Genomic DNA, 13692 nt, shown 5'->3' on the forward strand with positions numbered 1-13692 from the left:
AGGGCCTAAATCTCAGAGCTGGAACAAATGACTTGAACCAAACAAGGCCTGGGGGTCCACCTGGACATGAGTCAGCTTCCTGTTGGGCCCCACCCCAGCCTGAGATTCCTTCCCACTCGGTTTCTACCTTCAGGAAGTTGATGGCATACGGTGCCCAATGCTGCCCCTCCCCTCTCTTGAAAAGCTGAACTGCCTGATCAGAAACGGTGTCAGTGAGCACAGGATGGCAAAGGTCAAAGACAATGGATTCCTAGGCACTTCCTCTGGTTGGCTGCTGACGTCAAGCAGGCAACTTGAGAGCATGTCAGGACAATCCTGGGGCTTCGCGGCTCGGGAGCCTCTTTGTACATTCCGATTTCCAGTATGTAAGAAGGATACATTTCTGCTTAATCCGACACTCTGAAGCCTGGGCCACGCCCCAGGCACCTGGTAGGTGAAATGGCATCTGAGAGAGACAGATGTGAGTCAGGGGTTACCTCAATGACTGGCTTGGTGGGGTATGTGTGGTTACTGTTCTGGTAGGTTCTCAGGAAGGGCTCATCCTAATAGAGAAAGAAACCATGTGGGGAGGTTAGCAGATAGGGCCAAAGAAGGCTGAAGATCAGTCCTTCCCTCTACCTACTTCACATGGTTCTGTTGCATTTAAACAGAAAGAACTGTATAAACACCATTTCATACATTCCCTAAATTCATACATTCATACATTTCATACATAACAGGGAGGCACATAAAAGGTTTCAAAAACTCATTGCAGTCTGTGCCCCAGGTTTTCATTTGCACCCTAGCAGGGGTGGGCTTCCATATTCTCAGGCTTACCTGTTTCCTTCCCTTTGTGATTTCTTTCTTTCTTTTCTTTTTTTTTTTTTTTTTTTTTTTTTTTTTTGGTGCTGGGGATTTGAACCCAGGGCCTCATGCATGCCAGGCAAGCACTTTACCACTAAGCCACATCCCCAGCCCCCTTTGTGATTTCTTTGGCAAGGGATTCACATTGTAATATTTTTCTTTTCCAGGAGGTAGGTAGTATGATCATCAATATATTTAATTATCTGCTATTTCTGTCTTTCTGCCTCCTTCAAACTATATATTTTATCCCATTTAGGTTGGTTTCTGTATTTTTTTTTTTTTTTCCTTGTAACTTACCTATTTCACAATCAGTTTTCACCATTAAGACTCTAGGTCCACCCCCGTGGCAGGTGAAGGGTTAGTTAAAGGGGGAAGGAGGAGTGGGCGAAGGAGAAACAGGGAGGGCAAGCTGAAGAGGAAATGTGCAAATGAGAGTGAAGCAGGAGCCAGATAATAAGACCCAGTCAGGAAACATCAAAGGAGGCGGGACAGGGAACCCTCCCTGCACCTGCCTGTGGACTAGAGAGGTCATGGCCTGAAACTTGGGAAATAAACGGGGAATAAGAAAGGAAATTCAGAATGTTGAAAGCTAACTCCACACGCCAAACCCAGGCCGGACGTTGTGCTTTCTTGAGGCCCACTGAGGAAGAAGAGGAGGGAGGGCGGGCTGAATCTCTCAGGAGGGCACACCTTCTTCGGTTCTGGCCATCCCCGCTTCCTCTTGTCTCATACCTGACCCCTTCCTGCCGGCAATTATCTCCCTGCCTGGCATTGTAGACAGCTGCCTTTGCAACCCCAAAGGTCCCCAATCTACTGACCAGGACCAGAGTGGGGGAGCGAGCTGCAAGTCTTAGTGCAGAGCTGGGCGCGGCTCTGGCCTGCCTCCACCCCTCACCCTGGAACCAGGTCAACAGCAGACACTGAAGGCCAGACAAAGAAGGCCACTTCAGAGGACAGAGTGTACATACACCAAGCTGCCGCCCCCAGTGCAGAGCCTAACTCCCCAGGGCGCCAGCAAGTGCACCTTTCCTCGGCGCCTTGGCATTCCCAGTTGAAGCTCGAACCTGAACCCGAGGACAGCCTTTCACGGCCAAGCGCCTGTGTGGAGGGACTGCTGCAAGCCCTGGGGACATGGCTCCTCCCATGAGGACGCTGCGGTGGCAGGTGCTAATTATGATTCTCCATCTACAAGAGAGAACTGCCTGGATTTGGGGTCCAGGGGCTAGAGCTAGTTCCAGAGTGACAGGAAGAAGCAGAGGGCAAAGATGATCCCAGCCTTTTTGGGAGCGTGGTGAGTCAAACCAGAGAGCCAGAGAAACAGAGGGTCTTGTCTATTTGATGATGGGATCCATGGGTTGGGGGAAGGGAGAGTGCTGAAGGGTCAGAGGTCAAGGTGACTCTAGAATGTGGTGGGGAGTGAGGCCAGGGCAGGAACCGTGAGAGTAGAGGCAGGCAGGGGCAAACGGGAGAGTTGGAGTGCCAGGTTCGTTTTCATTGCCCACCTTATGCAGAAGTGGATACTAGTGGTTTGCCCGGAGTGGAGCAGAGATCTGGGGAGAAAGAAAGATCTGGGGAGTCTGACTGGCTCTCCAGGGTGAGGTTTGGAACACGAGCTGGCGGAAAGTGAAGCCAATTGAATGCCAGCTCCAGAAAGCAGTCTGGGCCCAGCTGTGCCAAGACAGCATGCCTGGCCGGGGGGCGGAGCCCAGATGACCACCTGCTGTGAGCCAGCCGCTGAGTCAGTGACTGAGGGACAGGCCACAAACACCCTGACTGCAGCACTAGGTGTCAAATTCCACAGAGAAGGGGTGCTGTTCTTCCCTTCCGTGCTGCTTGGATCAAACTAAAGTACACAGCCACCAACTTTAAGGAGGTCACACCTCAAGGAGAAATGCCCATCTGGGTCAGGGCTGTGAGAAATGGCTGAGGGCGGGTGGTAGGAAGTGGGGGGCATAGCAGGACTCCATGGAGTGCCCCCTGGTGTTTCCTATGCTATTCCAGCCCATGCTGTATAGAATGTGCTGGTTCTTCATCTTCATTGATGGCACAACCTGTTTGTTGATGGGTAGCCCTCTGCAGTTGGAGAGGCATCCCTGAGAGAGAGTGGCAGGACCAGAGGCCATGCTGCCTGAGGAGGGATGTGGTTACTATGTGAGACAGTGTCAACAGATCTCTAAGTCCCCCACCCCTCTGTGGCTTTATAATGGGAAAGTAGGACGAGATGATTTCACATGCACAGTGATGCTTGGAAAGAGGGGCAGGTGGGTGAGCACTGGGAAGAATCCCATTAGCTAGGGTGCCCGCCATAACACGCACACGAATGCCAAGTCCTAAGAAGAAGGGTTTGAGAAGACGGGCATTTGGTTCCTATGTAGACATTCTTCACTCAAAACATATTATTTTGGCCAGGTGCAGTGATGCACACCTGTAATCCCAACAGCTGGGGAGGCTGAGGCAGGAGAACTGCAAGTTCAAGGCCAGGTTCAGCAACCTGCTGAAAATAAAAAAGGACTGGAGACTTAGTTCAGTGGTAAAGCACCCCTGGTTAAATTCCTGCTACAAAACCAAACCAAAACAAACAAAAAAAAATTATATTTTGAATGACTGTTGAGTTTGAAGTGATGGTGGGGTCAGAGTGGGATGAGGAGGTTTAGAAGCTCTGAGCATTGAAAAGATAATAGTGTCCCCATGTGGACTTCAGAACAGAAAAAACACTAAACAGTAAAGTTTCGGGAATCCAACAAACTTCCATTTTTCTCATGATAAAAGATAGGATGAAACACGTGAGGTCATTTCACATCCGCTCCTGTCCCCAGTCCTCCCCCTTTTCTCTCTGGTTCCCTGTTTTGTGGGTTCTCTGACCACACATGTGCCTGGGGATGACCTTACACCTCCAAGGGAAACGTGTTGTAAGGGTCAGAAATACAGATTTGGAGTTTAGGAAAGAAGAAATGAAGACACAGAGGGAGGGATGAGGAATTCACTGCAGGAAATGAAAAAAATCTCGGAGAGAGGGATGTGGAGAGAGAGAAGAGAATAGGATGGAGACAGAAAATTTGGAGAAGGTCTCCATGTTCCAGGTTTGGAGAAGAGAGCAGGGTCATTCAAAGAGACGAGAAGGGGTAGTGACAGCAGAACAGCAAAATCAAGGTAGTTGACTATCCACAAGCCCAGGAATAAATCTCAAGGAGGAGGTGGTTCTGTTGACCCGAGAAGTCAAGAAGAAAAGCTGAAAAGGGACAGAGCTGACCTTCCAGATGGTTCCGCCCAGGGATGGGGAAGGAATGGGCAGAGAGCCAGTTAAGGCATGGAGGAAAAAATAGAGTCCTCAGAACTAATCTAAAATTGTCTACGAAAACCACTTGTCCAAGCTGGAAATCCAACAGATCCAGAGTGCTGTGAAGTCACCCTACCTGGCACGGCAAAAGGTACTAGCAGTGTGGCTGGAGATGGGGAGGAGAAGGGCGGACTGGTAAAGCTCCTTGATGCTCCCTTTCCTCTCCTCCCTCTGCGTCCTGCCTGTTGCTTCTATGTTTAGACACGGCTGGGATGAAAATATGTGTTGCCTGGCCCCTCTCGGCTCAGAGATGCGGGTGGACTTCTGTGTAACTCCACTTGGGAGAGAGCAGATGGGACCTGAGGCCCAGTGCAGCGAAGTTGGCTGGCCAACAGATGGACCCTTTGGGCATGGGCTCCAGGGTTGCTTAGCAACAGCTTCTCCTGGGTGGGGCTTCTCCGGGCTCTAGGAGGCTGAGGAGTTAGCTCTCCCTGGCTCACCAGACGCAGGGGGGGCTTCTGCGTCTGAAGGGAGGGGCTGAGCCCACTGTGGCTTGAGATGCTGCGCACTGGTGCATCACCCATTTGGGGGTCCCTGCCTGGTGTGGTGGTGGGGCAGAGCGGCAGAGGTTGCCTGAGGCCCATGGTGAAAGGGCCGTCCCTGACCCTGGGCCAGGCTCCCAGTGATGGCTGCTTGGTGTGAGTTATTACTTTTACTATTTAATGGAAGGGGAGTGGGCAGGTTGGAGAGGCCCTTTCATGGCTGATATTCAACATGACTATGTGGATTGTTAAACAATAATCAAAGCCGGAAGCAGTGGCACACGCTTGTAATTCCACTGGCTCAGGAGACTGAGGCAGGAGGATCATGAGTTCAAAACCAGCCTCAGCAACTTAGTAAGGTCCTAAGCAACTCACTGAGACCCTGTCTCTAAATGAAATATAAAAAAGGGCTGGGGATGTGGCTCAGTGGTTAAGCGCCCTGGGTTCCATCCCCAGGAATTCCACCCCACCAAATCAAAAACTTACAGCATTGTTTATAGCTACGTTGCCCTGGCCCCTCCTAGAAGCCCCTGCACATCCTCAGGATCTAGCAATTAAAAGCACATGGGGTGTGCCCCAGCCCTGTGGCTGGCGACTGACCCTGTGACTAGAGGCATCCATGTGGCACTGCATTGACCTCTCCTCCGCTCTGAGCACCACACAGAGCAATCCAGGACTCTACTATCCCCACCGTCACTTCCCATCCCCTCTTCCTACCACTCTTGCTCTCCTGATGAGGCAAATAGGCATCAGACTGAGTGTGGGGCCAAGACTGGTCCGGGCAGGGGTGCCCCTCTCTCAGGGGCCCCGGCAGACACATGGGGGAGCTGCAGGTTCATTCTCCAGCTCTGCTTAGCCAGGAGGGTGGGAGAGGTTGGCACAGCCCAACCCGGGCGGGAAACAGCCTCCCGGATTAGGTCAGGCCCTCTGCTTTTATTGCCACGGAGGGTTTTCTGGCCTTGGCCTTATTTGGCTAAAAAGCCCTAAGACAGGACCTAGGAACGGGAGCTAAAGGCAACCAGAAGGGAGCCTGCCCCCACCCCAGGCCTGAGATCACGTTAACAACCGCTTACAGATTCCTCCTTAAAAGGAGCCTGGGCTGATCCTCCCGAGCAGGCCGGTCTCCCCGCCCTACTCCACAGCTTGGGTCTCCCCTTTGGTGCTTCCTCTGTGGCCCTCTCCTTGCAGAAACGCCCCCATCTGGGCTCTCCGCTCTGACCACTGCTTCAGAGCCGCCTGGTCCCTCCCTTGGCCTTCCGACCAGCAGTCAGACGTCCCCATCTGCCTCAAACACCACTGCCAAGACAGCGTCTGCCCTCTCCCTGCTTCTGCTGCTCTCCTCAAGAGCCCCTTTCACACCCATCACCGCCCTGCCCGCTGCCTCGCTCATTTCCAAGATGTAACTGCTCCTGCGCTCTATTGTCTTCTGCATTCTGTCGTGATTGGCTTCCCAAAGCCCATCTCCCATGTCTCATCTCTGCCCTGCTCAGGGGCAGGATGGGCAGTGTGGAAGCTGGGCTGGAGGACAAGGGGGAAGGGAAGGTCCAAGCTCTGGTTTCTGGAAAGGTGCAAAGATGGTGGGTACCTGGGTAGGGCAGGCCAGGGACATATCTGCTGTCAGGTCCAGGGTATCCGTTTTCCTTCCCACGGGTTCAAGCTGATCGGGGAAGAAAAGAGAGATGCAGGTGTACTAATTCATCCTTGCTAAAGTGAGCGTTCCCTGGGGACATTCTGCCACAGGGAAGGCTCGTAATGTCATATGAGGGGGCTTGGTGTCCTCTCCTGGCTCCACCGGATGCCTGTGGTAGGATTCTGGGCAGATCTCTCAGCTTCTTTGGGGTTCAGCTCCCTCATAAATATCTAACATCCTTTTGCAGGACTGTGGAGGGGCGAAAATGAGGTCACGTGGCTTAAACTGCCGAGCCCAGGTGCTGGCACACAAAGAATGTCAAAATGTGGTTTCTGCCTGGCTTTTAGGTAGAAAATGTCCCTCAGCAAGTCCAAGCACAGAAGAGAGTGTGGATTGGAACCTGGGCCAAGGGGACCCTTAAGGACTCTATCTCACTCCAGTCAGAATGACGATCATCAAGAATCCAAGCAACAATAAATGTTGGCCAGGATGTGGGGAGAAAGGTACACTCATCCACCGCTGGTGGGACTGCGAATTGGGGCAGCTACTCTGGAAAGTAGTATGGAGATTCCTTAGAAAACTTGGAATGGAACCACCGTTTGATTCAGTTATCCCTCTCCTCAGTCTATACCCAAAGGACTTAAAATCAGCATATTACAGTGATACAGTCACATCATGTTTATAGCAACTCAATTCACAAGTAACCAAGCTATGGAACCAATCTAGATGCCTTTCAACAGATGAATGGATAAAGAAAATGTGATATATATACAAAATGGATTATTACCCAGCCATAAAGAAGAATGAAATAATGGCATTTGTCAGTAAATGAATGAAACTGGAGACTACTGTGCTAAGTGAAACAAGCCAATCCCCACAAACCAAAGGCTGAATGTTCTCTGATATGTGAATGCTAACACACAACAAGAGAGGGTGGGGAGGGGAAGATTAGCAGTCCATTGGACTAGACAAAGGGGAACGAAGGGAAGGGAGCGGGGAGGGGAACAGGAAGGACAGTAGAATTAATCAGACACAGCTTTCTAGCCTTTTATTTGAATACATGACCAGGCTAACTCTGCATCATGTACAACCACAAGAGTGGAATCCTAAATTAGAATAAGTTATACTTCATGTATGTGTAATATGCCAAAACACATTTTATTGTCACGTATATCTAAAAAGCACAACAACAACAACAAAAGACTCTGTTCCATTCTACAGGCTTCTACAGGTGTACCAGCCACTGCTGCTCTGGACCTGGCCCCGTTCTAGAGGCGCTGGAGATTTGCTGTAGTCTAGAGCCCCAGGGACACTCACTTATCTTACCATGTTGATCCAAAGGGCTCTGGAGAGCTGGGAGTGGAATTTCTGATTTGGATGGATGCAATCTGGGGCGAAGAAGGACGTATCCGGGCGCCCATTCTGAAGGAGACAAATACACTTTCTCAAGGTTCTGTTGGGTTAGAGGGAGTCATAGCCCATTGGTCTCAGCCCTGGGACTGACCACCCCTTGCCCTCCTGGGAGTGCTCCAGGTCAGGGCCCTATGTGACCTGCTCATCTTAAGAGAGAGATGAGCACAATCCCACAGACGAATAGCTTCAGGTGATTCCTCCCTCCCTCCCTTCTTTCTGGCTCCACATTCTCCCTTATTTAATAAAAAAAAAAAATGCTTCTTTATTTTTAGGCACCTTGTGTAACACCGTAGCCCACGCCATGGAGGAGGGCTCTTGACCAGCTAGGTCAGAAAAGCCACTTCTCAGGCCTCAGCGCACTGGTCGAGCTGGTCTCCATGGCAGAAGGAAGCCAAGGTCTGGGCAGGCCTCGACAAAGTCTAAACCAGGGCAGGGTGCCACCTGACTCCAGCTCCTGTCTTATGCATGTGGGATGCACAGAGCGCTCTCCTTCTGCCTTCCCTCCAGTTAAGAGAGGCTCAGGGGATGAAGCCCTTATCTCTCCATTCGCAGATCCCTTTTGTTCTGAGTGGAAGCACCAAGCAAAGAGTGTGTACGGGGGTGGAAATGTAATACCAGAACCCTATTATTTATTTATTTGTTTGTTTGTTTATTGGTATTGGGGATCGAACCCAGGGACACTTAACCCCTAAGCTACATCCCCAGCCCTAAGTTGCTTAGGGCCTTGCTAAGTTGCTGAGGCTGGCCTCCTCCTCCTTAGCCTCCCAAGCCACTGGGATTATAGGCATGCACCACAGGGCCTGGCCAGAACCTTACTTTTTAACTAAAGGGATGTATGAGAGAAAGACAATACGCATAGCAGGCAGTTAATAATGCAGAGTTGGATACCTTTGAATCTGGCCTCTCTGTCCCTTATACCCTATCTGATTTGGGGCAGGACACCTTCCATCTCTGCGACCCTGTTATGTGGGGACAATGATACCTCTGAAGGCAGCTGTGGCGTGTGCCTGGCATGTAGTGAGAGCTCAACACAATGGAGCTGTTCTCAGGAGCTATGGGGACATCCCACATCGGGCTGCCTCTAGGAATGTGATTCAGGTGTTCATGGACACTGAACCTGCCAGAACAGCATCTGGAGAGCTCTCCGTGCCATTCCCATTTTACACACACACACACACACACACACACACACACACACACACACACACACGGGAGCATGTGGCATCTCAGCCTAGAATGTCCTCCTCTGAGGGCACCTGGTCAGCCCTCCCTGGGCCCCGTGGTGCGGGCAGGAGGATACCTGCAGGACGGGGAGCCGGATGTTGAGGAAGAAGGGCTGGAGCACCACAGAGAAGTCCTCCCGCGTGTCGTAGCGGCCCGACTCCACCAGCTGGCGCATGCTGCTCTGGGGACACGTGCACACACAGGGCCCTTCAGCATGGGGTCGGGTAGGGAGGGTGTGGGCCGTGTCCCTCCCTGCCCCCATCTCCCTGGACAGCAGAGATGAGCAGCCCAGCCCTCCAGCGTACAAATGTGCATGATGGCAAACCCCTTTCCAGAGAATTTGGATAGACCACGCTTTCGTTTTGGTTTTAGGTGGTCTGCAATCTGAAGGGCCAGGTAGGAAGTCCCGGAAGGAACAGAATGCTGGGAAGGGACTCCAGAGGGCCCAGGCCTCCAGGCTGCAGCCTCCCTTCTTGGGCCTGCCTTCTGTGGGTGGGCCGGGGGTTGGGAGCAAGGGGGCTGCGGATGGGAGGGACAGAGCAGCTGGGCCCCGAGGGTGGTTGGTGGCCATGCAGGGCTTGTGGCCAAGATTTGGGTTAAGCTCAGCCATGAAAGTTTGTCGCTGGGTGCCATTGGGAAAACTCCCACAGGGCACCTGAGACCCTCAACCAGGTGAGGCAGAGGAAGGGGCCCAGGGTGACACTCCTCAACCCCTGAATAGCTCTTCCCTCCTGTGCCTTCCCTCCCCAGGGGCCTGGGTGTCAGAGTGACGGGGGAGAAGACGCAGAGCGGTGCCCTGCCTTGTCTCACCTGATAGGTTCGTGCCAAGGCCTCCAACTTGGCCAGCTCTTGGGAGTCCTCCCGCAGGGTCAGAACGCAGTTACACAAAATGCTGCCCAAAGAGGAGCAGCAGAACTCAGCCACACTTGGTTCAGGGCAGCCCCTGGCCACTGGGGTCAGGGGGCAGTGGTCACCCAACCCCTGGTTTAGAAGCACATGTGCCTTGAGGCTCCGAGGCACCTGCCCAGGGCAGGTTTTAGCGGTACTGGAGAGTGCCCAGGGCGGAGTCCGGTTCTGCCTGGGCCCATATTCACCCAGTACCAGTACCGGACTGCAGGTGCCAGGCTTGCAACAGGTTATGCAGAGTGGAGGAGGTCAGGCAAAAAGGATGCAGTGTTCGATTTCAAAAAATAAAAAGTGCATCCACTAGTGTTGGGAGGAGTTTGGGGGCCTCTGATGCTCATACCCTCAGACACTTCCTTTGGTGCCATGCCCGTCTCCTTTTGCTTTATTATGAATTCCTTCACAGCCATATGTACTTAATGTTAAAGGAACGATTATAGATGCTCCTCCACTCACGATGGTTTGCATCCCAATAAGCGGTTGGTAGGGTGAAATGTTAAGTGGGAAATGCGCCGACCGCCCCTAACCCCCACATCCCAGCTCAGCGACCCCTCACTTGTAGCACGGAGGTTGTCTCCCCTCGTGACTGCAGAGTGGGCAGTGGTCCACCGCTGTCCCCAGAAGCACCAGAGAGGGCGGTACTACCTGAGCGGGTTGGTACCACCAACCAGGAAAAGGTCAAATTCGGAATTCCATGTATGGTTTCTGCTGTGCGTGAATGGCTTTTGCACCATCACAAAGTCAAGAACCCTAAGTCAGGGACCAACTTTTCTAAAGCACTCAGCACAGTGCCTGGAGCACAGTAGGTTCCACGCGATGTGTTCAATCGCTGGAGGTAAGTATGAAGAACAATGAGATACACCAAGAACCGCCACCCGGGGGCGGCAGCAACACAGGCCCGTCTCAAGGTCCTGCGTGTCCCTCCCGTTCTTTTCTTCCCCATCAGTAACTGACTCATGGGTTTCTTCTCTCCCTGTTATGTTTGACCACATATTTGTACCTCCCTAGATGTTACCCCCTCATAGTCTGGGCTACCCTGTCTCTCAAACACCAGCCCTGTAGCTACTGGTGTCACAGAACTTCCTATCTGGCACCTTGGGATTGGGTGAGTGGGGGCAGGGTCAAAGATCCATCTCCCAGAAGGGAATGATTCTTTTACAGACGTGGACACACAGACAGATCGAGTCACAAAGACCCGGATGAATCACTGCTGCGTGTGGGCCACACCAGGATATAAGGGTGTCTCCAGCTTGGGGCTGTCAGCACTGCCTACCTGGCCTGCTGCACTGGACACTTATCTGGGTTCTGCAGGAACACCTGCCGGATGACACTAGGTTTCATGAAGTCCACGAGGTTGACCAGGGCTCTGGGCACCTAAGGGCAAAGCTACAGATGAGCCAGGGGCTCCCAGGTTTCTTCCTCCACTGCCCTGAATTCCTGAGAGGTGGGAGCCAGCCACGAGGTCCCTTTAGACCTTCGGCTTAGTTTATCCCTTGGTTGCAGTTCTGGGAGAAATCCACCCAGGGCCACTGCCTAGGACACCAGAGGCTGTATATCACACGAGGCACAGGGTGTTGCCCAGGGGGTGCAGCACAAGCAGTCCCTCCTGGAGCTGGACAACCGATGCTTGGAGTTCAGCTCTGTCCAGCATCATTTAGTGAGCCAACATGTTAGCTCTATGTTTGGTGAAACGTGGGATCTGTTTGCCAGGCCTCTAGCCCTGGATCAGTTCATGCTAGCCCAACCTGGCCTAGCTCTGCTGCATAGGCACAGGGACTCAGCCACTCAGCAGAGCATCTAAGGGTCATAATACACCCTCCTGGGCAGCCAGGGCAACTTGTCCTTGCCAGGAGATGGCAATAGGGTAGGGGGACACCAGCCTGGGTGCAGAACCAGACAGGGGCTTGCTGTAATGGCTCAGAATGCAGTGTCCAGACTACATGCCATTCAGCTGCTACCTTCAAGGAATGTCCTGGGCAGGGCTGGGGGACACACTGCCTCCCTTTCTTCAAAACTGGAATCCTTCTGGACTGACTCCACATGGCACGAAGCTTGCTTTGGAGTGGACCTCAACCTCTGGCAGGGAGAGAGCCTGTGCTCTTGGCTCTCTCCTTAAAGGCAGGGGGCACTTCCTCAATTCTGTCCCAAGTCCTCTTTGCCCCCGGGAGCCCCCACCCACCTCTCTATGCAGGATGTCCAAGGCATTGCGGAGATGACTTAAAAAGTTGGCTGCAGAATACAAATTCTGGAAAGAGACAAGGGAGGAAGAGGAGTTGCTGGTTTGGGTGAGAGCGTAGTGGGGGCACTTGTAGGCTCCCCTTCTGGCCCCAGCCCCGGGGACTTCTTCTTGCTGTGGCCTCCAGCAGTGACTAGCTCAGCACATCAGAATCTGGGATGAACAGGTGACTGCTCACTGTCACTTTTTGTCAGAGGTGGACCAGCCAGAAGACAGGAGCCTTCAGCCAGAGCTTTAGTTCAGGAGCAGAAAGTAGAGTGTCCTCTCCCAACTATGTGGGGTCTGCAGTTCCTTCTCTGGGTTCTTGAGTTATAAGAGAGGGGGGAAGATGCACCATAGGTCTGCCACTTGCTGCCTTGCCACCTGGGATATGAAGATGGCTCTAGGAACCTGAGGTGGTAGGGTAAGAAGTGGGTGGGCACAAGTACACGCGTGTGAGTTGTGTGTGTGTGTGTGTGTGTGCACTGACAAAGGTGTGGTTGGACAGTCCTAGGGTTGGTTCTAGGCACTGTTCTCAGAAAGGATCTCCTAGTCCAAGTCAGGAGCAAGGAGTAGGCACAGACCCCACCCCCATTACCGAATCTGTGCAGTGGTCACATAGATCACTGGCTCCAATCAGCACTGTGATGACCTTCCAGTCTTCATGGAAATTTATTCTCTACATGGAGGGAGGGAGATGCTTGATGATTTCCAAGAAATAAACAAACAAAAACATCACAGCTCTAGGAAATCCATTCAACCTTCTGTGACTTCCTCGCCCACTTGAAATCATAGAATCAGAAGCTCAGAGCTGCTGGAACTTTAGAGGTTTATTTATAGAGCACAGAATCTTAGCATCAGGAGGGACTTTCAAGGTCACTGTGACCAGCAACAACCCTTTCCCCACTGATATAACATCTTCGGACAGGGGTCTGCACTACCTCTGCTTGAGTGTCTCTGGTGACAGGGGGCTCACTGCTTTACATGGTAGATCATTTCATTTGGGGACAAATTTATTGAGCTAGGAAATCAATGCTTATAAGCAACCTTAAATCTGACTCACGTGATCATCTTTCATCTTCTGCACCAGAGTCTGGACTTGGCTCACAAGTTGCCTGAGAAAGGGAGAAAATCAGTCCTTCTGTTGTGGAACATGCCCATATTTTTCCTCCTAAAGGATCTAAACTAGAAGCTTCTATGATATCATCCCCACTACATGAGCTGGCAGAGATCCTGAGGCTCAGAGACCAGAATCTACTTGCCTCTGCTAGAGAGTCATTATAACAAATTATTATTTGAAAAGCCAGTTATGTGTTTGTCCTAAAGTTGTAGTTGAAGGTATGACCAATCCCATTTGTTGCTCATGATCCCCCGTCTACATGTGAAATGACTTCTAGAATTCCATGCTAAGAAACTATTTGTTTCTTTTGAAAGACTTGCAAGATTATGGATTTTGCAATTAGACCTATGAAAGTTTTCTCATGCTTCCTCTTTCCTGCCTGGCTGCCAGGAGTTTGATGTTCAAGCCTAATAACCATAAAAATGCTCACACAGGGGCCCAAGTTGTGGCTCAGTGGTAGAGTGCTTGCCTGGCTTATGTGAGGCCCTGGGTTTGATTCTCAGCACCACATTTAAATAAATAAAA

General features: G+C 51.8%; 1 protein-coding gene across 1 annotated transcript in view; it reads right to left on the reverse strand.

Moving 5' to 3' along the window:
* Window positions 1–13692, reverse strand: part of PLB1 (phospholipase B1) — a 138197-nt gene that overhangs the window by 27527 nt on the left and 96978 nt on the right. The window contains exons 37-45 of the mRNA XM_079110503.1: window positions 13111–13162; window positions 12646–12726; window positions 12012–12077; window positions 11106–11206; window positions 9740–9821; window positions 9006–9110; window positions 7619–7714; window positions 6248–6319; window positions 477–542 (exon numbers count right to left, since the gene is read on the reverse strand). Of these exons, the coding sequence (XP_078966629.1) occupies window positions 477–542; window positions 6248–6319; window positions 7619–7714; window positions 9006–9110; window positions 9740–9821; window positions 11106–11206; window positions 12012–12077; window positions 12646–12726; window positions 13111–13162 (721 nt within the window). The remainder of the gene's footprint in view (window positions 1–476; window positions 543–6247; window positions 6320–7618; window positions 7715–9005; window positions 9111–9739; window positions 9822–11105; window positions 11207–12011; window positions 12078–12645; window positions 12727–13110; window positions 13163–13692) is intronic.

The sequence above is a fragment of the Sciurus vulgaris genome, assembly GCF_902686455.1.
Source record: "Sciurus vulgaris genome assembly, chromosome: 14".
Taxonomy (NCBI): domain Eukaryota; kingdom Metazoa; phylum Chordata; class Mammalia; order Rodentia; family Sciuridae; genus Sciurus; species Sciurus vulgaris.